Source organism: Sciurus vulgaris (assembly GCF_902686455.1).
Source record: "Sciurus vulgaris genome assembly, chromosome: 9".
Classification (NCBI taxonomy): domain Eukaryota; kingdom Metazoa; phylum Chordata; class Mammalia; order Rodentia; family Sciuridae; genus Sciurus; species Sciurus vulgaris.
This window is the reverse complement of record NC_136469.1, coordinates 57,672,594-57,699,215: the sequence shown is the minus strand read 5'-3', so window position 1 is coordinate 57,699,215 and position 26,622 is coordinate 57,672,594. Positions and strand designations below refer to the sequence as shown.

At 34.8% G+C, this 26,622-nt stretch overlaps 1 protein-coding gene across 4 annotated transcripts in view; it reads left to right on the top strand.

The window, feature by feature from the left end:
• The window catches only part of BANK1 (B cell scaffold protein with ankyrin repeats 1), a 328,435-nt gene that overhangs the window by 86,626 nt on the left and 215,187 nt on the right, over positions 1-26,622 (top strand). For all 4 annotated transcript variants that reach the window (XM_079153818.1, XM_079153816.1, XM_079153817.1 and 1 more), the window contains exons 4-5: positions 7,171-7,309; positions 18,280-18,419. In XM_079153818.1, coding sequence (XP_079009944.1) covers positions 7,171-7,309; positions 18,280-18,419 — 279 coding nt within the window. The remainder of the gene's footprint in view (positions 1-7,170; positions 7,310-18,279; positions 18,420-26,622) is intronic.

Here is a 26,622-nt window from a genome sequence, read left to right as displayed (position 1 = left end):
AGTGTGACATTTTGTTTCATTTTACTATTTTTTAAAAATGTTTTCTTTGTTTATTGGCCTGAACATTTGTTTTTCTAGCATATTCCTCTTGACTTTTGTCTTGTAGGGTAACAGATCATGAATGATTTAAAATCAGTAGTTCTAGGTCTGTCAAATACATCCACTGTTCAAACAATTCTCATGCAGTTTTTGCAATTCTATTTCCTTGATTAAAAAGTCACCTGAGAGGCTTTCTCTTTGAAATACCACTTAAGTCACAACTGGACCTGGTCTATTATTTGCTAACTTCTCTTCTTTATGCTATTATTCCAAAGTCATGATTCCATAATTATCTCAGGAAAATTCCCTCAGAGGAGTGATTCTCAGCTGAGGGTGATTTTGCCTCCTTTTTACCCATGGGGCATGTTACAAGTCTGTAGACATTTTTGGTTGTCACAAGTCAGGGAATTGCTAGTGGCTTCTTGTGGGCAACACCAAGATGCTATAAAACATTCTATAATGCACAGAACAGGTCCGATGACACTGGCTTCTCTGGTCTAAAAATGTCAATCCTATACTGCTCAACTAAAGTTAAATCCTGTCTTAGAGAGTAGGAAAGATATCCACCTTCTTGTACTAAGTGAATCACCTTCAAACTTTCCCACCAAACATCATCAAGAATTCAGTGCTCCTGTCAGAGGCTTCTCAGCAGTCTGCCCAGATGTCCGTCAGTCACTTGTTTGAACTTCCTAGTCTTTAATGGTGATACCAGTCGCTTCTTTTTACGAATATTACCCAGAGCTGTAAGAGGGATCCTCTGTGTTGGGCACCCCCCTCAGAAGTACTGCGCTTTGCTCTCTGAACCTTCACTTCCCCTATCATTTCTGTGAACTCCCATCACAGATTTGGTAATGACCTTTTTATCTATTCTGAAATAGCACCTTCCTAATGAGTGACAAAGGGGAGCTTCTTTTTTTTTTTTTATCTCATTTGATCGATAGATAGTGTTTTATATGTCATTTTCCCTTTCTTTTGGAAGAAACTGCCCATTGTGATCTTGGCCTTTCTGCCCCCAAATATTTTACTTCCTTTAGTAGAATCCATTCATGTTCCATTGTTATCTTCTTCTCCCACTTCAACTGTTCTGATGATAAGACTGAAGCATGTTTAAAACCAATCCAGTCACTCCTTGATTTCTTGAACAAATTGAGATTTTGAAGTCATAACACAATCACAGAAAACCTTATAAGTGACTTTATTAATATTGTACCTATACTAATTTCATTAAATTGTTTTTCTATATGCATCCTAGAGCATGGCATCTTCTCTAATGAAGGCCTTCATTTTAGATGACTTGTTCACTGACATACCTCTGTGACTGAAACCATAATGAGTTTCTAAACCTACAGGGCAGATCACAGACTGCATAATTAACACCTGTTGAAATGTCCTGAGACCCCTGTGAAAGAATGAGACTCTCAAGGACCATAAGAGTCTCAGAGAGTATCTCCTTCCCCTTTACTCTTTAGCCTCAAATTCAACTTAAAATAATATACAAAATCTATCAGCATTGCCCACTTAATTCTGACAGCAAATCACAAACCCTTTCACGGTAACCAGCCTCAACTTTAAGCCTGATCCTGTGATTTAATCAACAAGTACTGTAAAGGCAACACAAGATGATTGTGTATGTCAATACCTAAAATAAATGTCTGTGTTGTGACATGGTGTCCTTTGGGAGGGGAGGTATTGTAGTAGGCAAAGGACGTCTCTTTCTTTTAGTCAAATGACTCTTAAACTACTGGGAAGCTATTAGAGAATACAAGGGGAATTTTTTTCTTTTTTTGGGGGGTTATCAGAGATTGAAACCAGGGGCAGTTAAACACTGAGCCACATCCCCAGCCCATTTTACTTTTTATTTAGAGACAGGGTCCCACTAAGTTGCTTAGGGTCCTGCTAAGTTGATGAGGTTGCCTTTGAACTTGAAATCCTCCTGCCTCAGCCTCTGGAACCTCTGGGATTACAGGTATGCACCACTTTGCCTGGCTACAAGGGAAAGTTTTAAAAAATAATAATGTCCATTTCCTACTTTCAGAGATTCATCTAGATATAAATATTCAGTTACATCCTGGGCACTGACAGTTTTAAAAGCTTTCCAGGTGATTCTGAAGGTGAGCATTAGCAGTCAAATTTGAAACCATTGCCATAATTCTACTCTGCTATCATGGACAAGATCCATGTCAACTGCATAAGCCTGTACAGTCCTACCTTAAGAAGTCCTATGTACTTAGCTTGCTGAGCTAGTGGCCATTGAAGCAGTCATGAATACAGGAAAAGGCCATTGGTTGGGTTATTTGTTTTGGGGTTTTTTTTTTTTTTTTTTTTTTTTTTTTTTTTTTTGAGTTCTTTATATACCCTGAAGATTAGTGCTGTTTCTGAGGTTCATGTGATAAAGATTTTCTCCCATTCTACAGGCTCTCTCTTCATGTTATTGACTATCTCCTTTGCTGAGAAGAAGCTTTTTAGTTTAAATCCATCCCATTTATTGATTCATAATTTTACTTCTTGAACTTTAGGAATCTTGTTAGGGAAGTCAGGTCCTAAGCTGACATAATGGAGATTTGGTTCCACGGTTTCTTCTGTTAAGCACAGAGTCTCTGTTCTAGTGCCTAAGTCTTTGATCCACTTTGAGTTGATTTTTGTGCAGGGTGAGAAACAGAGGTCTAATTTTATTTTGTTACATACAGATATTCAGTTTTCCCAGCACCATTTGTTGAACAGGCTATCTTTTCTCCATTGTATGTTTTTGGCACCTCTTTCTAGTATGAAATAATTGCATTTTGTGGGTTTGCTTCTGTGTCTTCTATTTTGTACTATTGGTCTACCTGTCTATTTTGGTGCAAATACCATGCTGTTTTTGTTACTATTGCTCTGTAGTATAGTTTAAGATCTGGTATTGTGATGCCTTCTGCTTCACTTTTCTTGCTAAGGATTGCTTTGGCTATTCTGGGTCTTTTATTTTTCCAAATGAATTTTGTCATTGCTTTTTATATTTCTATGAAGACTGTCATTGGGATTTTAATAGGAATTGCTTTAAATCTGTATAACACTTTTAGCAGTATGACCATTTTTACAATATTAATTCTGCCTTTTCTAAGAGCATGGGAGATCTTTCTAAGGTCTTCTTTAATTTCTTTCTTTAGTGTTTGTAGTTTTTGTTATGAAGTTCTCTCACCACTTTGGTTAGATTAATTCCCAGGTGTTTGTTGTTGTTGTTTTTTGAGGCTATTGTGAATGGGGTAGTTTTCCTAATTTATTTTGCAGTGGATTCATCACTTAAGAATAGAAATTCATTTGATTTCAATAAATGCACTAAGGAGCTGAAGACACTTCACAGAAGAAGTAGAGTTGATGAACAAACATGAAAAAATGTTCATCATCTCTAGCAATTAGAGAAATGCAAATCAAAACTACTCTAAGATTTCATCACATTCCAGTCAGAATAGCGATAATCAAGAATACAAGCAATAATAAATATTGACAAGGATGTGGGGGAAAAGGTATGCTCATACCTTGCTGGTGGGACTGCAGATTAATGCAACCATTATTGAAAGAAGCATGGAGATTCCTCAGAAAATCTGGAATGGAACCACCATTTGACCCAGGTATATCACTCCTAGGTTTATACCTAAAGGACTTAAAATCACCATACTAGAGTGATGCAGCCACATCAATGTTTATAGCAGCTCAATTCACAATAGCTAAACTATGGAACCAACTTAGATGCCCTTCAACACATGAATGAATAAGGAAAATGTGGTATATGTACACGATGGAATATTACTCAGCTTTAAAGAAGAATGAAATTATAGTATTTACCAGTAAATGGATGGAACTAAGCCAATCCCCAAAACCCAAGGGCCAAATGTTTTCTCCAGTAAGGGGATATTGATCCATAGTAGGGAGGGATAGGGAAGAATGAAGGAATTTTGGAGTGTGCAGAAGGGAGTGAGGGAGGGGTGGGGTGGTAGGAATGGGAAGGACAGTAGAATGAGACAGACATTATTACCCTATATATTTAGATATATATACATATATATATATGTATATATATATGCATGATTACATTACTGGTGTGACTCAGCACCGTGTATAGCCAGAGGAATGAGAAGTTATGCTCCATTTGTGTACAATGTGTCAAAATGCACTCTACTATTATGTGTAACTAATTAGAACAAATTAAAAAATACATCTTAAAAAAATCGAGCCATTGGTCACCTCAAAAGCATAAGCTAACATGGTCCACTGGGTCAAAATCTCCTTCCACAGGACTTTCTATATCACGTAAGCCTAAAGACACCCATTCATTCAGAACAGGAACATACTAGCTACTTGTTACCTTGTAGACTAAGTGTGCTGACCCTTTTGTTTAAGTCTGTGATCTATGTAGCCACCCTTCACCCATTCTCTCTCAACCTCAGACCCAAATAAGGCACATGCAGAGCAGTCTGAAAAAACGATAGCAAGACAGCAACTTCATAACTGATAAAATTAATCTTATAGCCATCTGAATGTTCTAATACTTTCTCCATTGAATTCAGTCTACCCATGTTATCAAGGTCAGGACTTCCCTCCTGGGACTGGCTATTGTAGGAGACACAGGGGTTAGTTTAACTGAATACTGAGGGTGGTAAGGAACAGTTTCAACATCTCATGTTTTTACAGATTTATTCCATCTTAATTTAAAGAAATATGTACAGAATATCTCTAATCTGCTTAAGTCTTACAAGATAATATAATGGTGTGAGAAAATAAAAACACCTTCAAGACGTTCAAGATCTACCTGGGAAGCCATGACACAGACATAAAGAACAAAAGACTGGAGGGTAAGACTTAGCCATAGCCAAATGTGGGGCATGGACATGAAATGCTCTCATATCCTCCCACCTCATTTTTTTTTTTTTAATTTTTATTTTGAGACTGGATCTCACTAAGTTACTGAGGCCGACCTTGAACTTGTAATCCTCCTGCCTCAGTCTCCTAAGTGGCTGGGATTATAGGCATTGGCCACTGTGCCTTGAAAGTTCTAAAATTCCTGTGGGCTGAAGTCACAGGGAGTATTTTGTAAAGCTGGTGAAACTTGAGTTAGACCTTGACAAGGAGCCCAAAGACAGGGTGACAGAAGGAGAAAAGGAACTAAATAACACAAACAGGACCAGCTACCTAATTTGTAGTGCAAAATGAAAATGCAAGGCCTTTGTTCAAGTTATTGAGTATTTTAGGGGAGTGACAGCAGAGCATTAAACCAAGGGCAAGGCCTTCTAAGCATGGGGCCCTGTGACTGTTCAGGTCATAGGCCCATGAAGCCAATTCTGGGTACAAATGAAGATGTAAGTCCCTCATTTGGAGTAGTCAGGATGCTTGTCTTTTGTTTAGAATTTATCTCTGGAAATTGTCAAAAGGTGGAGTCCTGCCCTCTATTAAGGAGGGCATCTGATGCATAAGAAGGAGCCTCTGTGGACACTCATGAATGAGAATGAGCTGGTTGTGTGAATAAAGCATTTGGAGGCTACACGTGCACTTACCAGGTTTGAAAAGAGCAAAGTCAAAGTTCAACAAGGAGTGACTTAAGCATGGAAACCAGCTCTGAAGAGCTGTGAAGCAGCAGTTTCTGAGGAGTGGGACCCAGCAAATAAGAAGACATTATTTAACTAAAGATTCAAGGGGAAGTGACAAGTAAACCAAAAGGAACTAAGGACTGTGCTAGAAGGGAGGCCCTGAAGGGAGGAGGTTGCAGATGTGAGGAATGGAGGCCCACATTCCCAACCTGCCCTGGTGCCCACGTGGGCAAGAGAAATAGGTGGAACCTTGGAATGGTGCTCACTCTTCTGAGATGGGACCTTTTCTTCATGTGTGGTTTAGTTGGTGAGGGGAAAATTAGTTTGAAATATCCTGCAGACAAATATTGAGAGTAGCCTTTGGTTAAAAAAAAAATGTCTGAAGTGTATTTGTGTGTCAGCTGAAATTATTTGAAACATCAACATAGAAACATCAATGTAGAAACTCAGTGTTATAATTAAGATGTAAGTTTTACTGGTGTGTGATTAATGCTTAAGGGAGAAAACATTTAAATAAGAGAATTTTGAAATTAATGACTGATAAACATGACTTATAAGAATATATAAAAATGAGGTTCTTGTTTTATTTAGTATAAGACTGAAATTTAGTATGGCTTGGAAGAAAGTTTTTGAAAAGTGTTATCCAATATAATCATGAAAATAATATATTTTTTTAATTTTTCAAAAGGTTAGCATGATGCAAAGAATAGTGTGGATTTGGAAGTTAGATAGTACAAATTAGTCTTATAAATGTAACTATATGTTTGTTGACCTTCCTGAAAAGTAATAGACTTCTCCAATTCTGTTTGTGTGTGTGTGTGTGTGTGTGTGTGTGAAGTTATGATTAAAAGAGATTAAAGAAAATAGCTTTGTTTAAAAATGCTTACTATAATTCCTAATATAAAATGAACATCCACTACATATTTATTCTTTCCTTTTTTTGGTATTAACTCCAATTTTTCTCATTGCTAGTAATTTCCTGGATATTTTTATCCAAAAAAAGAGTTCTTTCAATAATACTTTTATCTCATATACAACGTAAGCTTTTCCAACTTAATGAAATCTCAAAACTCGTGGATTTATAACTGTTTGTCAACTCAGAAACTTTTATAGATATTCATATAAATAAAGAATAATCAGAGATGGTTTACTATATAAAATATAAAATTACTAGACATTAAAAATTTCTATTATATTTAAATAGTAAGAGGTCTTACCATGAAACTTAAGACCTTATTTATAGATAGAGAAACCAAGTTCTAGTAAGTTGAAGGGATATGGGAAAAGGATTTGGTTAAAAGTTGATTGATGGTCCAATGCTTATCTGTGAAATGATGGACAGTAAGCCACAGCAGGAAGAGGTGAGAGGGAAAAAGAAGCATTTGATAGATACCAAACTGATAAATTTAAAGTGTAGGAGCATCACTTTTACATATTTCACTTCTGAATATAACTGAAAATATAAAGAGGATTGAAGACTCACTCAATGATAGGGTATGATCTTTATCACTAATAAATGTAATGGATTCTCTGGTTAAGGTAAACTTAACTGTGTTACATTTTCACCTTATAGAATCCTGGTGAGATATTCATTCTTTTGAGAGAGGAAGTAATTGCTGAAACCGTGGAGGTTGAGTTTATATCAAACAATGTGCACATTAGAACGCAGCCGACCCTTTGGAATAAGAAAGTCTGGTGTATGAAAGCTTTAGGTAAGAATTTTTATGCTTTAATAAGTATAAAACATCACTTTGGGTTCCTTTCATTAAATTTATGATAAATGGTTTTGCTTCCCTACAGAAACTAATATTTTTCTGCAGGTGTTTCCTGTGTTTAGTTTCACATACCCAAGGATGTTATTATTAATCTGAATTTGCAAAAGTAAGAATGTGTAAATTATGAGAAATGCTATCGTGTACCATGTAGTGAAATGACAGTCAGTAACATGACACATTTTTAAATGCCGACAGAGAGCATATTAATATACATCAACTAATAAATTTGGAACAAAACTTATTTATTTTGTTGTAACATTCAGAGTAGCAGATATTTGGGTTTGTTAAAATGAATTTTCTGTTTTCTTTTCCTTTTTACCTACCCTCACCAAGTCTCTGAATACATTTTTGGTTGTTCTGAAAAATGTAATTCTTTTTCAGTGTTTTCTAATCATGGTACCATTTCTACATATAATCTTTGCATCATTTCCTTATTTTATTTATGAAGCTAATCATTTGATTACCCAGATTTGCATACAGCATTTTTAATTGTATTAGATATAAAATTCCAGACAGAATAACCATACTTGCCACAGTAATTGTAAATAAAATAAAATGTAATATATCATTTTTGGTTTTATTATGTTAAGACTACTAGTTTTTATTTGATGATATTCTTTTATAATTGAAGAATAAAATTACTTCATAAAACTTCATAACATATTTTGAAATGAAAATATGCTCAACCTTATGAATTTGGAATTGTGGTAGGAATATTTAAAATTGAAAAGTATGTTAAACACATATTGAACTCCTCTTTCCCCCCCTTTTAGAATGTGACTATTATACAGAACATTTATAGAACATTCACAAACCTTTGTGTGTTTTAGGCAAAACATGTATCTGGATTTCCTTGCACAGCTTGGGTTGAAGTTGGATTATAAGAATGAAGGACTTTATGCTAAGACTTCATAAACATTTCAGACACTGCTTCTTGTCAAAGACAAGCATGTGCAGGAGTGAGGTTGTAAAGAATTCTTTTTCTTTTCTTTCTTGTCACTAAGCCCCCTACTTCCTTAAGTCACATTCTTTCATTTTATTTTATTTTTTTTTTTGGTACTGGCAATTGAACCCAGGGGTGCATAACCACTGAGCAACACTCCCAGTCCTTTTTATTTTTTGTTTTGAGAAAGAGTCTCATTAAGTTGCTTAGGGCCTCACTAAGTTGCTTAGAGCCTGGTTAAACTGCTAAAGCTCATCTTGAACTTGTGGTCCGCCTGCTTGTGCCTCCCAAGTCACTGGGATTACAGGTGTGTGCCACTGTGCCTGGCCTTATGTCACATTCTTAACTGATTTATGAACAATAATTTCTAACTAATTACTTTTAGAGTTTAAATTAAATTTAGTTAGAATAAATCACTACAGAAAAAAAGTCAATATTGTAAATTAAAAAGTACTTAAATATTTCCCAAGTAAGAGATCAAGATGTCAAATAAAATTATTCACACGACCTAAGTTTTTTGCACAATGTGCCTAATGGCTAAGAGTATTGTAATGAATAAATGTGTCAAAGTTTCTGAAATACTGAAATTACTGGACAGAAACACAAAGGAAATACTTTAAGATATTGGGATAGACTAAAGATCCCAAAACACAGGCAACAAAAGCAAAACTAGATAAATGGGACTATATTAATCTAGGAAGCTTCTGTACAGCAAACAGTGAAGAAACAACCTAAAGAATGGAGAAAGTATTTTCAAGCTATACATCTCAGAAGGAATTAAGATCTAGAATATATAAGGAATTCCAACAAGAAAAATAATCCTATTAAAAATTGAAGAAAATGCCAGGATTGCTGGCACACACCTATAATCCCAGCAGCTTGGGAGGCTGAGGCAGGAGGATCATGAGTTCAAAGCCTTGCCTCAAGCGAAAGCTAGGCACTAAGCAACTCAGTAAGACTCTGTCTCTAAATAAAATACAAAATGAGACTGGGGATATGGCTCAGTGGTCAAGTGCTCCTGAGTTCAATTCCTGGTACCACACCCCCCAAATATTGAAGAAATGGAGCTGGGGATGTGGCTCAGTGGTAGAGTGCTATGTCTAGTGTGCATGAGGTCCTGGGTTCAATCCCCAGACCACAAAAAATGGGGGGTGGGGAGAAGATCTGAAATGACAATTTTTAAAAGAAGACGATACCAGCAAGTATATGAAAATTTTCCACATTGCATCATGAGAGAAATGTACATCAAACCATAATGATTTATCATCTCACCCCAGTTAGAATGTCTATTATCAAAAAGACAAAAGATAACAAATGCTGGCAAGGGTATGGAGAAAGGGGAACCTTTGTAGACCTCTGATGGAAAGGAAACTTGGTACAACCATTATGGAAAACAATATAAAGGTTCATCAAGAAACTGAAGGTAGAATAGCATATGGTCTGGCAATTCCACAACTGGAATTTGGTGTTTATTTCCAAAGGAAGTGAAATCATTATATCAAAGAGATACCTACACTACCATGGCTTCTACAGCACTATTCACAGTAGTCAGGATGGGGGTGCCTGTGTGCACATGCACACACACACACAATTTGTATGTATGTGTGCAATGAAATATTATTCATTCATTAAAAATATCTGAAATCCTGTTATTTTAACAACATGAATCGACCTGAAGAACATTATGCTCAGTGAAATAAGGAAGTGAAAAGACAAATATCACATGAGCTAAAAAAGTTGAGCACATAGGAATATAGAGCAGAACAGAGGTCAATAAAGCCTAGGAAGGGTGAGGAGGAGGTGGGGTAGAGAAAGGGCAGATAATGGGTACCGACATTCACTCAAATGAGGAGAAGTAGTTCTGGTGTTCTTTAGCATAATAGGGCAAATAGAGTCCACACAATTATTACATATTTCAAAATAACTAGAGAAGAATTTCTCATAGAAATGATCATTTATTTCTCATAGAAAAGATAATTACCCTGATTTGATCATTACACGTTGAATACATCTATTGAATTATAATACCATGCCCCATAAGAAAGTACAAATATCATATCTGTTTAACATAAAAAAGAGAAGAAGAAGATAAAAAGATGCCAAAGTTCAAATTGCTTATCAGAAAAATGGGAAACTAATTTTCCTTCTCTCCCAAGATACATAAGGGCATAATATTGTCTACTTGGTAAAATAATAATATGTCCTCAATCAATAAATAAATCACTATTTGCTAGCTATCCTGGTTAAATTTCTACAAGTTGTTCTATCAATATGTAGAAATTAATGAGTGATTAATGAGGGATTTTCTTCCAAAGTGATTGCTGCAATGCCACAATATACACAATTTTTACATGAATTTGTGTGGGAATATAGACAGGAAATGCTTCAGCAGAAGAGACCAAGAATCTTACTTTCTCTGATTTTGAAATGTTTTGAACCCTAGTAAGAACTTCATTTTATACCATGATCTAGTCAAACACAGCTACCTATTCAAAGCCAAAGTTTTACAAACAATATCATACTAATGGTTTCAGCCTCATCAAGCAGAGAACTTAGAAGTTCTCACTCCCCATTTTTATAAAGATAAAGCTGAGCAAACTAAAATTGGAGTACCCTTGAACCCATGTGAAAAGTAGGTTGCAGGGCATAGGGGTGGAAAGGCACTGTGTCTCTGCTTACCCATCAAAGGAGCCATAGTTGACATGTCCAAAACAAAAGACAGACTGACATGAGCAAAGCATAGCACATTCATTTAATCAAAGTTTTATGTGATGCTGGAAGCTTCAAAAACAAGACCCAAAGACACAGAGAAAATTATTTTTATGTTTAGGTTCAATGAGGAATGGACAGTGTATAGAATTGTAATGGGACCAAAGATGTGATCTAATGGTAAACCGACTGAGAAAGGCAACCCAGGCAAGACTATGGGTTCAGATTCTTCTTGGCCTCTCTGTGTAGCATCCCTTCTTCCAGGTGTGGACTAAGACCCCTGTAATGAGGGTCTCCAAGGGAGAAGAGTGCAACCTTTCAAAGTATTAAGGTTTGCTTTTTGGAAGAGATATTCTAGTTGTTGGAACTACCTTGGAGAAGGCAAATTCTGTTCTGTGACTCTCTCAAGTAAGAAAAAGGGGTGGGAAGTGGTGGGATGGGAAAAGGTCAGACCTTAGTTCTGAGGCTCTTCCAGTTTCTTTCAATTCAAAGTACTCAGCACACTAAGGCATCATAATCTGAGGTGCTGTGTTTTCAACTCCAACAAGGACAAAGCGTTATGCAAAAATCTGGAAGAGGGGCATCAAAGGAGTGACCTTTAAGATCTGCTTACCTGAAATAGAATTCACTGAGCCATAAACTGGTAGGAGTACTTTGGTGCTTTAGCATTAACTTTGATGAATTCCTGCAAGTTACATGTGCAATACTTTAGGGTGGAGGAGTGGGGAGTGAGAGAAGAATGGAGGAACTTTAGATTATGTAGAAGGAAATGAGAGGGAGGGGGGTATGAAAAATGGTGGAATGAGGCAGACATCATTACCCTATGTACATTTGTGATTACACGAATGATATGAATCTACATCATGTACAACCATACAAATGAAAGGATGTACCCCATTTATGTACAATGAATCAAAATGCAGTCTGCAAAAAGTAAAAAAAATAAATAAATAAATAAGTAATTTAAAAAAAAGAGTAAATACCTGGGGGCTGTAGATTTAGGAGGCACAATACTTTTGTGAGTGTTACCTCCAGGATCCCCCCACCAGGTTCACATAATGAAGATGTGAGAAAGAGACCTTAGATCCTCAGGCTAGATCAGAGTTAAAAAAAATCTGGCCAAATACTGCCATGCCTACTCTGTAGTGGCAACTACTTCACCAGAGCTGTACAGAGCTTTTTTTTTTTTTTCCAGCTGGTGAAAGCATCATTCCACCATAGCTTCCTATAGTCTATAGGTCCCCCTGAAGCGGAGTAGGGAATGCTATGCTACAGCAAAAACACTTGTGATGTCATTGTCAAGAAATATTTAAAAATGAATAAATTAGAGATATTAAAGACTGAGACATAATCATAAGCCTATGAAATGCCTCCCATCCTGCACTACAACATTATTCCCATATAATGGTCATGGATTACAGTTGAAGTGCTGAGGGAAGCCCAACTCAAGAGGAGAGACTAAATCAAGGATAGCAGAGAAATTGGAAGCCTCTGGCACCTACAGCCATAAAACACCATTAAATAGAGATCAATTCCTTTTTTCATTACAAGACTATTTACTTTAGTGGTTGTTACCTGATATAGATCTGATTTTCAACCTGAAATTACAAGGCATGCCAAAGGCAAGATAAAACACAATTTAAAGAGACAAACTAAGCATCAGACCAGACTTAGATGTGACACAGGTGTTGAAATTACCAGACAGGAAATTTTAAATAACTAAATTTAAGATGTTAATTTGTAAACAAAAGCTATCAAATGCAAGAACATATGGATAATGTAAAGAGAGAAAAATCCTAATGACCAAAAGGAAATACTAGAAGTAGAAATCACTGCATCAGAAATGAGAAGTAACTTTGATGGACTCATTAGTAAACTGGACATAGGTAAGGAAGGAAGCAAACAACTTAAAATCAACTCAATGGAAATTTCCCAAAATTAAATATAAAAATTGAAAAGAGATGTTTTTAAGAGACAGACAATTCAAGAAATATGGGATAATTTTAAGAGGTATAGCATACATGAAATTGGAATATAAGAAATGTGACAAAATGCAGCACACAAAATATTCAAATATTAGTGACAGACTCCAAAACACAAATTCATGGAGTTCATAAAACCCAAAACAAGATAAATATAAAAAATTAATTTAGATGTATTCTATACAAACCACAGACAGTTAAAAACAAAAGAAAAACTCTTATAGGAATACCAGTCTTTTTAAAAATCATTTTGATCAATGTAAACAAATGGAAATGACACAAAGTTTTCCTCAATAGAAACAAAATCAAAATCAATAACAGAAGGATAGTTGGAAACTTCCCCAAATATTTGGAGGTGAAAAAGCAAACTTAATAAAAGAAAAGATAAAAAAACAATTTGAAATACATTAAAATATAACTTACCCAAGTTTGTGAGATGCAGAGAACACAATGTTAGGAAAATTTCTTATAGATCATCTGTAGTAGAAAATAAGAATATTTAAAATCAATTAAAAAATGCCTCTACCTTAAGAAAACAGAGGAAGATGAGCAATTTAGGCATAAAGCAAGCAGAATAAAATAAATTATTAAAAAATTAAAATAGAAAATAATAAAAATGAAAATATGAAGTAAAATCAATAAAATTCAATGTTAGTTCTTTTAAAGATCCATAAAATTGATCAACTTCTAGCCTGGCTAACCAAGAAAGAAAGAAAAACCACAATTTCCAATATCAGAAATAAAATAGGGGTCATTACTACTGTTCCTGGAACATTTCAATTATAGCAAAGGATACTACAAACACTATAAAAGTCCAAGTTTGAAATCTTAGACCCTTGGGCAAATTCCTTGAAAGACATAAGCTACCAAAACTCACACAAGAAGAAAGGGATGTTCTGAATTGGTCTATACCTTAAAGATATTGAATCATTAATTTTCTGCCTTCCATAAAAGCTAACACAGAGCCATTTTCATGTGGTAACAATGCAGAGAAAAACAAATATGTTCATGTACAATGATGCTGACCTGTCAGGAAATCCTAAAATATAATTTTTCCTTTGCAGCATCTTTACCTGTGACCCACTTCAACATCTTAACCTAATTTTTTCATTTGAGAAAATATCCTCTATTTTTCTCATCTCCCCTTTCTGTTCAGCTCAATAACTTGATACAACTATAATTACTTCATTTTCCAAGAAACACACCTTCCCCATGGTATCCATAGGTTTGTCCCTGACAAGAACTTTGGACTAAAGTAATTTGAAGTTACTATAGTTCTAACTTATGTCTAATCTATAAAAACCTATGTGAAATCTTTTGACTCCAAATATTAGGTAATTTCTGTGCAAAAGGAAGAGAATATTCCTTTGGTATCTGTATCACAGCCAGGAAAAAAAAATAAAAAACAAAAAAGAGCACAGCAGGAGAGTGACTAATTAAAGGTTGAAAGGAATGCATAATGTATCTGAGAAATATAGATTCCCTTTATTAATTAGGAAACTTCACTCAAGGTAATATGAATTATAAATTTCTATTTCATTAAAAGAGCTAGAAAAACACTGCAGGATATGCCAAATATTATGCCAAACATGCTTAAGAGAAACAACATTGATAAATAGATTTCTATGATCAATTTGTGATTTGAACACTTTACATTGAGATTTAATTTTAGGCAGGACCAAGGTTTTGACACCACCTATATTTAATCCTAATAGTCAAAACAGATCTCATGGAAATACTAGTTGAGTTCATTTGCTGTTTATCATAAAGGATGGGACTAAAATTGACTCTCAAAGTGAGATGGTTTCTCAGATAGTGAAAATAACACCAGCAAAAGAGCTCTTAATGGATTTGTGAAATATCAGCTGTTATAGAATATGTAAAATATTTTTACTATTCAGAAATATCTTTGGATTGTATATTCCCTAAATTACATCTCTTTGTACCTAATCTGGAAGGAATGACCAATTGAATCATGGAGAAAGGGAAAGTTATCAAAGTCTTTTTTATGCCATACTTTACTCAGTATAAATTAGAAGTCAATATATTCAATTACCATCTGTAGTCTGGAATTAGAAAATCTTATATTAATAATTTTAAAAAGACAAAGACATTAAATGGCTTAGAGTTTGAGATTTGAAATTTAAATAGCATTCCTTTATCATTGCTTCTCTGTATTTATATCCAATGAAGGGAAGGGGCTCCTTGTTTTCCTTTCTTTGTGGGTCTTTTTACCTCTTCATAGTTGACTCTCACATGCTTGTTTGGTTTGATGACCTTGACCTCCATCTGTGTGCACTTCCAGTATTAGATGTTAATTGTTACCCCAGTCTTGATGGTAAACAGCAGGATTTTTTTTTACTCTTTTCTATTTAAGTCTTTAAATTAATTGGTTTCTGTTTTTTCAATTTTTTTTTTTTTTTTTTTTTTTAGTTTTAAGTGGACACAATATCTTTATTTTATTTATTTATTTCTATGCAGTGCCTCACACATTCTAGGCAAGCACTCTACCACTGAGTTACAACTTCAGGCCCTGTTTCTATTTTTTTTTTTAATTTTTTTGTAAAGCTATAAAATATAGTCATAGTGAATCCATGTTAAAATGAAATTCTGCTCAAGTTGTTCAGTTCCAATTCATGAAAAAACCAAATTGATGTGTTCATGAAAAGATGGATGTAATAATATACTGCTAAGGGGGGTCTCCCAACCAAATGATTCCACAAACATATATGGGTGGAAACAGTAATTAGGTTTTAATCTAGTAACTGCCACTAGACAGATATGAAAATACGTGCAGCAAACGTGATACTTCAGAGGGCATTTCTTTGAAAGCTTGCACTAACAGAACATCATTATCAGTAAACACCCTGGTAAAGTTTTGAGCCAACTAGTTAATCTATATATCAAAAACAAATTCATTCATTTTCATGTTGGACTCTAAAGAAACTAGAGTTTTAAGTGTTCTATAGCAAAGAACTACCAAGCAGATCTTCTCAGCACGCATCTCTCATTCATTGTCTGACAAACTTTCAGTAGGATAACTCTCCATGGTAAAGCTACTAATCTTTTTCCCATTACGTGAAGTCAAGATCATCTTCAAAATCATTTTCATGATTTACAACAATAAAATAAAAATCTAAAAAAATCATCTTCTGCAAATCTATAGAAACTCATTTTATTGACTTCAGGAACTCTGGACTACCATCACCACTTTAACGCAGGTGATTTGGGTTCAGATTTCTCTTTCATACTCTACTGGGTGAATACTTCTTCAGGAAGACAGAGCTTCTTCTTTTGTACTATAAGTCTTTATCTTGTCAAGAATACAGAATGAGGACAGCACAGCTCCTTGACCTAGTTAAGCTTAAGGATGCTTTTGTTGCCTTTAAAATTTTCCTGAATAACTTTCCACTAACTTTTTCATGAGATAAAGTAAAATTAATGCTTGAGCCTTAAGAAATTTTAAATATTCAAGCCTGTTCAAGGCTATTGGTTTTATAATTAATGACTTATTCCAAACCCCACACATTTTGAGTAACAATTTTTTTAAGAGAATTTAGGAAATATCTCTGTGACAGAATGAAAACTTTTTAAGAACTGTCCTAAAAATAAAACTTTAAAGAGCTAAATTTTATTTACTTATGTTACAATAAAACATAAATTTTCTATTGAAATGATTATACACTGTTATTCTTTCATTAAGAGCCCCTGATTTTTACATAACTTTAACTATGTTGGTATGATACAGCAAAATTCACAGGGGAGTCTACCAGTCACCTTGAATAATTTGTTACTAACAAACAGCTTCAGATGAATGGATTGTGCACATATAGAGCATGTTTAAGTATCAGGGCATTAAACCTTGCTTTCCCCAGGGTTTTTCATTCTAATCCGTAATTTCAATCGGCACTACTCTTTCCAAATACAATTTTGAAGAGCTTGTCCATAATTAAATTAAAATTTTCTTCATAAGATTGGTAACAAGTACCTAGCTTTTAATGAATGGCTGCACTTTTATAAATTCTAAAGAATCATGTAAAGATGATTGTAGATCCTTACCCCCCCCAAAATATGAGTAAGTATGAAGAAAGGATTTAATGCTTTGCTTTTATTATAATTTAACACGCTATAATATGTTCTTTTAAATTAAAAAAATTAAATCTAAAATTCCATTTTGTGGTTTCTAAGTACTAAAGATAAGAAAATTTAAGTGACAGACATTAGTAAAATTCTGGGCATGGAGGTGCATCAACAGAATACATTGTTTCAGTATTTTGTGAACATGCTTACTGCAGTTGTTCAAAATGCCAAAGAAAACCCACAAAAAAATGGAAGATATGATATGGGAATCCTAGATCGATCTTGTTTCTAGAGATGAAAAGGTGAGGAAAAGTGATGTTAAGAAGTTTCTGACACCAGGATATTCAACCTCTAGTCATGTAGAATTATACATGATTAGTGTAGGGAAAGGAATGTCCTGGGAGAAGGAAGCAACCAAAATTTGAGCACAGCTGACAGGACCAGATAACAGCTTTTACTCATCACTGCAAATAAGGAACAACAAGAAAACTGCAATCTTAGTTAAAGAAGTAAACCCTAAAAAGAAACTTTTCTTGGTTTATTGACCAAATAATGAGAAACAGCTCAAATTAGAAATTTGTGCTGACTTAAAAAAGAAATATAAGAAGGTAGTCTCAGAAGATGCCCAGTGCACTGGTTAGACCAGGATAATTCATCTCCAGATACCTATACTCATGCTTACTGGCGTGGCAATTGCCAAAAAGCAAGTTTGGGATTAGTCTGTGAAAATGGTCTTCGCTGCCGCACATATTATGTATTATGTGGTTCAGTACTGAGTGTATGGACAAAAGTTGAAGGTGTTCTCCCCTCTGTCAGTGGCACAAATGTGAAAATGCAAATAGTTCAGTTAAGAAGAGAAGACAGAAAACAGATTGTAGATTTGATCATTCCAGCAAATGGTGTATCTCCTCTTGTAAATCTCCTGTCAACTTCAGACTAGTCTCAAAGGCTTGTAGTCCAACAAAAACAGTTATGGCAGCAGCATCACCCACAGAGCATTGCCAACTTGAGCAACGCACAAAAGAAAAGATAGGTTTCAACACGGATGTATCTGAAATGCTGTGGGAGCACATCATTTTCATGAAAATTGTTATGAAGTCTTAAAGTCTTCTTTCATGTTCTTTAACATATAGAATAATATGATATATGTGTTATATATTCCCATTCCTAACTCTTATTTGTGTTTTGATAAGATTTTCCTGCTGGCTCAGTCAATGCCAGTATCTACTGTGATGGAATCATTAAGGCCACAGCAGAGATTAAATACTATGCAAGAGCAAAGGCAGTGGAATGCACACACAGAGCAGCAGATCCAGGAGAGGGTTTGTGCAAGGTAAGTGAGCCTTTCCATGAAGCTAATTATAAGGTAAGCTGAGGCAGGATAAGAGGATTCCTGCTTTAGTATAAAATTTGAGTGTTGATCGAGTAAGAATGAATTGCTGATCAATATAAAGGGAAGATGTGAACCTCTGTAGTACAGAGATGCAGGAAATTCCTTTGCCTACAGTTCAAGTCATTTCAGATAATGCCAATGGGAGAGAGTTGTCCATGACAACATGGCTGTGGTGATGAGCTCTGTTGCAGAGCAGACAAAAAAAAGAGAGATTAGAGAGAGTTATTAGGAAATGAATTTCATCTTTATTCAGATCTGGACAACACACAGATCATCTATCTGACTGAGGTTAAGGACTCAGACAAACCAAAATACCACCAAAAGGGGAGCATGTTATGTTAACCTAGAAATTGTTTTCATGTGAACATTTCCAGGCTCAATATATTTTTCTTAGTTTCACTTACCACTGTTGTTTGAAAGTGAAAATTTTTGTTTTATGTGATCAGTGTTTATTAGGAATTCTAGAAAGTGTAAAATTTCCTAGGAGACATGCAAAGAAGTATCTCCAAGTTTGTTTCCCCAGTATCCCCAGTTTGTTTCTCTCATGTAATGAAGTATTATTCACCAATGATAATTTTGTGAAGCATTCCTAATTTCCTTTAAGGTCCCCTGTTGGGGACTTTTTTCTGCAAATGTCTGACCCTCGTGGATGTTAGAATGTGACAATCACAACTTGAGGAATCTTAAACCATCAGCGTTAACTTCTGCATTTTATTTTTTGTTACTTGACCTGCTTTTACTAGAAAGCTGGCTTAATGTAAAACTTTTATCCTTTGTGTGATTATTACATCAGATTTTCAGAGTGAAAAAGTCATTTCTTTTTTCTAGTTAGTTGATAATTAGAATTTTAATTTTGCTTAATTGCCTTGTTAGGAAGGGAGGCATAAGGGAATCTAAGTGAAGAAACGGGTTGTTGGGTTGATCGATGTGGTATCTGTGATCACAAATTTCCCATAAAATATCCTATAAGATTCATAACAAAGCTGTTCATGATAGTGAGGTTGACAGTTTGTCATGAAGCTTTATATGTTTAAGCTAGTTTGGATTGGAAGCTTTGTTACATTTTCCTGTGACACACTTTTTTTTTCTATTAGAGTTCTCCTTTATGAACACCATATTTTAGAACAATGGAAAATGTAAAAATGTATTAGAAAAGGACAGAGAGTGAAATGCCATTTGTCAAACTGGGAAGTCTTGAGGACATTTGACAAAATGTCTATATTGTAATTGCAAAGCAAGTACAAAACTAGTAGCTTGAAATACAGATTGTTTCATTTTCTTGTGACAAATCTACTTTGTCTTCTACTTAAAAATTCTATTCATAACAAAAAGATTAATAAAGGTAATATACTCTGTTATCATTATTCAGTCAGTGTGGATGTAAAGTAATTCTCAATTACATTTTGTGTGTGTGTGTGTTGGTTTTTCTGGTGGGGGATGTTTTGGATATAGTGAAAATTAAATGTAATTCATGACTCCTGGACAATTTTTCCAGAATGCAATAATATGCAAGCCATGATTTCTTCTACAGCCTGAAGCAAAGGTGAACTTTTTTTTTTTTTGCACATTTTATAGATAACTAGAAAATTCTGTTTTATTTTCACCCTCACTGTCAGAAATGAGAGGTGGAAAAGATTATGGCTGCATATTAGGATTTATCCCCTCCAGCAAGCTTGGGGGTCATAGTATACATTATATGCCTTATGCGCAGTATCATATGTTATATGTAGGACACATAATGTACAGGACTGAAGATGGGACTGGAGGCTTTGCTGTTGTCATTGGGGGGCCTTAAGTTGTCCTAGCCCACACGGTTCTCCTTGTTGGCTCTTGTTTTTTTCCTTTTGTCATTTGGCTTTGCTCTCATGTAGAGTATATTTAAAGAATGTGTAAGAAGCTGTGTTTTTCTTTTTTTAAGTACAGAACATTACAGTAATTGTTTCTTTCCTGCCCTACCCTGTCAATTAAGTTGGGAAAATTGGATATTTTGTAAATGATCTACTGAACATATCTTTTCAAAACACAACATACATTGTAGTTTTATTTACTATAGTTATTGTGTATTTGTCAGAACATATACTAACAAATTTGAGATTTTTCAACACTTACCTACTTAGGTGAGATAATATATTTTAAAAACTACCCTGAGTTCTTCAGTAAATTTTAATGGTAGATGTGTTTTTGGTAATCTTAAAATTAGTAACAAGATCTTTTCTGTAGTCATTTGAAAGTCATTGGTATATGATAACATAAATATTGTGTGAATTTTAGGAAAGAATTAGTAATGAGAAAACTGTGAAGTTTATTTTTTAGTATTTCTAGAGTTTATAATAAAAGACTTTATACTATCACTTAAAAGCTATTGGGCATGTAGTGAAATATAGTGAAATGCCACTCTGTGAATTGGAAAAAAGAAATGATAATGAGAAATCTACATTTATTTTATTTTTAATGATGTCCATTAGATTTTAGAACAATTTACCTAAGCCAATTTAATTTCCTAACTGCTTCCTAAATCTTTTTTTTTTTTTTTTGATACATACTAAATCCTAGTACATAGCCTATAAAGGTGAAATTTCCAGATCATCACTTAAAATAGAGAATATGAGAGATATAAATGAAAAAAAAATCCAAATCCCAATTTGGGATGATAATTAGAATTCAAGGGCTGGTGTTAGAAGTACTAGTAACTCCTATTTTACTGAGATAATTAAAACCTTTGAGATTTTCATCCTATTTACAAAATTGTCTTGGGGGCAACAATACTGTTAACTTTATAGAGGAACCAACTAGATACAATATAAAAACAAAATTAGGTCAAAATGCTAAAAGAACATGGCAATTATTAATCAAAATATTAGGATCCTATTTGCTAAAAGTTTTTAAAATGTACCAAATAATTCTTCTTCGTTATATTTCTTAATTCTTCTTAGTTATATTCTTATTAGTAAAATGGTACCTTTGTGTTACATATTTGTCAAAGGGCATGTTTTACTTTATACATGTTTAAATATTATTTTCAACTTCACGTTATATATACTTCAATTTTTTTAGTAAGGTGTGTGTTTTATTCAGTCTTTGATACGCTGCCTACAAGTATTTAATACAGTGTGGACTCAAATGGGGTTGGAATGAGAGAGGGTGCTGACTTAGAGAACACACTAAGAAATTCCCTAGTGTGCTTCTTTCTATTAACAGTTCCCTTAAGGATTAACTTCTTCACTGAGTTGAGACTCAGGTGTTAGTAGTTGTCTCCCTTAAAAATTTGTTTAGGAGATCCTTTTCTCTGAGGGATCCTGGGAACACCTAGGCCTTTCTGTCATTTCCTTTCAGGCCCTGGTTGTTCTCAAGTCTTCCCCTTCTTTTCCTCAGGGCCTATTCGATAAGAGGTACACCTGCATCTAGTATCTAAGCTTTCCTCTAACACCAGGGTTCTCTAAGACTTCTCTCGCCACAGACTTTCAGTGGCTCACAACATAGGAAGATTCTGCTCAGGTCCCTCATCTTTTCCATTATCAGCTCCTACAAAGCATCCCTTCCTTGTCTTCTCTGATTCCTATGTTTGTTTACATTTCTATATTCTCCTATTATCTCCCCTCGTTTAGAACAGGTCATTCCCTTCCCTTTTCTTTTTCATCTTTGCATGATCACTATCCTTCCCATGCTGAGTTCCTGGTATATGGGGCACAACTAATATTCATCGCTTCCAACAGTGAGGAAAATTCAAGTGAAGGATTTTCTTCTAGTGCTATTTGACTAAATCAGTGAAAAAACTATAGACTAGGTATAGAAATAAGAGAGAGAAATGAAATTGTGCTCCGAAAATATATTGCAACTTATTTATAAAATTGAATAAATGAATCTGATGCCTATAAAGTGATGAACTCTCAGAGTGCATTATACTAGGAAAATGAAGACCTTGTGCTGTGAGTGTTTCTACATGGGATGCCTCAGTCATATTAACATACTTCCCTGTTGATTTTTAGTAGCATACAGTTGTCTTGCCTTTCTTCTGAATAACTAGGAAGTGTTTATTGTTTAAAAAAATATCTGAGATCTACCTCCATTTTGAAAGACTGCAGATTATCTTTCCTTTTGCTTCACTGCATGGTGGCATCATGGGATAAGTTCTGGATGGGGCAGGAGCTAGTAAATCAGCACTTCCTTTACTTCAGGGAAGCTCAGTTTCCTCTGTGCCAAAAGATTGTCTTATGTGTACAAGGAAGGATCTATAATCTGATTCTCTGCGGTCATCTACATCTCAACTATCCAATAAGTTTATATTAAGAAAAAAAAAAAACAGACTGGGAATTACAGCCATTCTCCATTCAAGAGGACTGACTTGCAAATATGAGCTCTTCATGTACACTTTTGTTATTAACATGTACTAATTGTACAAATGTGCAGAGTAAAATATTTTAACACATATTACATTCTATACCGATCACAGCAATATGATTAGCATTTCCATTTCCTTTTTTTTTTTTTTTTTGTGGTACTGGGGACGGGACCCAGAGCTTTGCACATGCTGAGCAAGTGCTCTGTCACTGATCTACTGCCCCAGTCCTCAGTGTCAGTTCCTTAAGTCATAGATTTCAAGCTCTCCTCTTCTACTCCTTTATAATATATAGGTTATTGTGAACTACAGTCACTGTACTGTGCTATGGAACACCAGAACATACTCCTTCCATGTACCCGTGTTGGTGCCCATGATCCAGTTTACCTTCATCCCACCCCCTACCCCACAACTCACACTCTTTCTAATGTCTGGTAGTCACTGTTCTACATCCAGGTTGACTTGGTCTAGCTCCCACATATGAGAGAAAATGTGTGTTTGTCTTTCTGTGCCTGGATTATTTCTCTTAACACAATAGCCTACTGTGGTTTTGACGTGAGCACGTTTTCATATACTTGTTAGACATTTGTTAAATCTTCTTTTGAGAAATATCTGTTCAGACCATAGTAATATCTGTTCAGATCATTTGCCCATTTTTAATGATTATTTTCTTTTCTTGGAATGAGAGATTGAACCCAGAGTTACTTTACGACTAAGCTATTACCCCCCCCCCACCTGTCCTTTTTATTATAAAGTAGTATCTCACTGATTTGGTTAGGGCCTCTCTAAATTGCTGAGGCTGGCCTCAAACTTGCAATCTTCCTGCCTCAGCCTCCTGAGCTGCTGTGATTATAGGAATGCAGCATAGCACCAGGCAATAAGATTATTTTCTTATTCAGTTTTTTTAGTTCCTTTCTTATATATTCTAGCTAGGTGTCCTTTGTCAGATGAATGGTAAGTAAATATTTTCTTCCATTTCTCAGGTAGTCTGTTTGCTCTGCTGACTGTTGCCTTTGCCCTGCAGAAGCTTCTTAGCTTGATTTGATTCCACATTTTTTATTTTATTTTGTTGCCTGTGCTTTCAGGGTCCTTTTTAAACTATTGCCTATACAGCTGTCTTTAAGTGCTGCTTGTGTGTTTTCTTCTAGTGGTTTTACAGTTTCACATCTTATATTTAGGTCTTGGATCCATTTTGAAATAATTTTTATATGTGGTGAGAAGTAGGGGTCTGATTTCATTCTTCTGTATGTGGATATTCCCTCATCCAGTACCATTTACTGAGGAGGCTGTTCTATCTCCAATGTATATTTTTGGCCCCTTCATCAAGAGTGAATTTATTATGTGTGTGAGGGTTCATTTGACCTCAGTTCCGTTCCATTGGCCTCTGTGTCTGTTTTTATGCTAGCACCAAGCTCTTTTGGCTTCTACAACTCTGTATCTATATGTCCTTTCTTTCACTCTTCTTTGGGTTTATAACCCTTTTCTAGAGAATGCAGAAGTCATTTGAATTTCATATGTCCTCCATCAGTTTCATTACTTGTTTCATATTTCTGGTGAAAGACCTGAAATTAGTAGTAAAAGCATAGTCAAAAGAAATAAAAATTTGAAGATTTAATTCTAGAATTATCTTTTCATATCATTTTTTCCCTTGTTAGAATGGACTAATGAAAGACTTCAAATACTGTTAAAACTTACATTTTACTGAAAAAAAATTAGTAAAATTTTTATGCTTTTGTGCTATGTCTCCATCTGTCCAAACAGATAAAGATGGTTAATGATGCCTGATTGGGGTAGTTTAGACTGAAGAATGATACCTTAGTTCCAAATAATTCAATCAAACAGGTACATGCTACTTAGTACATCAATCCATTTATTTAAAAACAGCTGATATAGCAGCTCATATAAGGAGAAAATAAACATTTCTGAGTTCAGTTACCTAGCCATCCAGTTGGTTGTTGGTTCTTTGGAGTTTTTTATCTTAGAAACTGTCTCAGTGCACTTGCATGGTGATTACTTCATATGTTTTAGCTTATACTGTTCAAAATGTATTTTACTGATGACTTTTTCTTTTCTTTGACTGTTATCATCAAATCAGGTGTTTGTTTTTTATATTTTAATTATTATTTTTATTTAGTTTTTAATTTTTTACTGACTGCATTTTGATTCATTGTGCACAAATGGGGTACATAATTTCATTTCTATGGTTGTACACAATGTAGATTCATACCATTTGTGTAATCATACATGTACATAGGGTAATGATGTCTCCCTCATTCCAAATTTTTTATACCCCACTCCCTCTCATTACCTTCTACATATTCTAAAGTTCCCCCATTATTCTCTCATTCCCCAACTCCCCCAACCCCATTATATATCATTCTCCACTTATCAGGGAATACTTTCAGCCTTTGGTTTTTTTGGGCTAGGCTTATTTCACTTTGCATAATATTCTCCAATTCCATCCATTTATTTGCAAATGCCATAATATTATTCTTCTTTATGGCTGAATAGTATTCCATTGTGTATATATACCAGAGTTTCTTTATCCATTCATCTATTAGAGGGCATCTAGGTTGGTTTCACAATCTACTTATTGTGAACTGAGCTTCTATAAACATTGATGTGGCTGTGTTACTGTAGTTTCTGATTTTAGTACCTTTGGGTATAAAACGTGGAGTGGGATAACTGGATCAAAAGGTGGGTCCATTCTATGTTTTCTTAGGATTCTCCATACTGCTTTCCAGAATGGCTGCACCAATTTGCAACTCCACCAGCAATGTAAAAGTGTGCCTTTTTCCCCACATCCATGCCAACATCTATTATTGTTTGTGTTATTGATAAAAACCATTCTAATTGGAGTAAGATGAAATCTTAGAGTTGTTTTAATTTTCATTTCTCTAATTACCAGAGATGTTGAACACTTTTTCATATATTTATTAATTGCCTGTGTGTCTTCTTCTGTAAAGTGTCTGTTTGGTTCCTTGGCCCATTTATTGATTGAATTCTTTATATTTTTGTTGTAAAGTTTTCTAAGTTCTTTATAAATTTTGGAGATTAGTGCTCTATCTGAAGTGCATGTGGAAAAGATTTTCTCCCACTCTGTAGGCTCTTTCTTCACATTCTTAATTGCATCCTTTGCTGAGAAAAAGCTTTATAGTTTGAGTCCATCCCATTCATTGAATCTTGCTTTGATTTCTTGTGCTTTGGGAGTCTTACTGAGGAAGTCTGATCCTAAGCCAACATGATGAAGATTTGGGACTACTTTGTCTTCTATTAGGTGCAGGGTGTCTGGTGTAATTCCTATGTCTTTGATCCATTTTGAGTTGAGTTTTGTGCAGGGTGAGAGATAGAGGTTTAATTTCTTTTTACTGCATATGGATTTCCAGTTTTGCCAGCACCATTTGTTGAACAGGCTATCTTTTCTCCATTGTATGTTTTTGGCTCCTTTGTCTAGTATGAGGTGACTGTGTTTACATGGTTTTTTCTCTGTGTCTTCTATTCTGTACCATTGGTCTGCCTGTCTATTTTGGTGCCAATACCATGCTGTTTTTGTTACTATTACTTTGTAGTATAGTTTAATGTCTGGTATTGTGATACCTCCTGTTTTACTTTTTCTATTCAGGATTGTTTTGGCTATTTGAGGTCTCTTGTTCTTCCAGATGAAGTTAATGATTGCTTTCTCTATTTCTATGAAGAATATCATTGGGATTTTAATTGGAATTCCATTGAATCTGTATAGTGCCTTTGGTAGAATGGCCATTTTGACAATGCTAAATCTGCCTATCCAAGTACATGGGAGATCTTTCC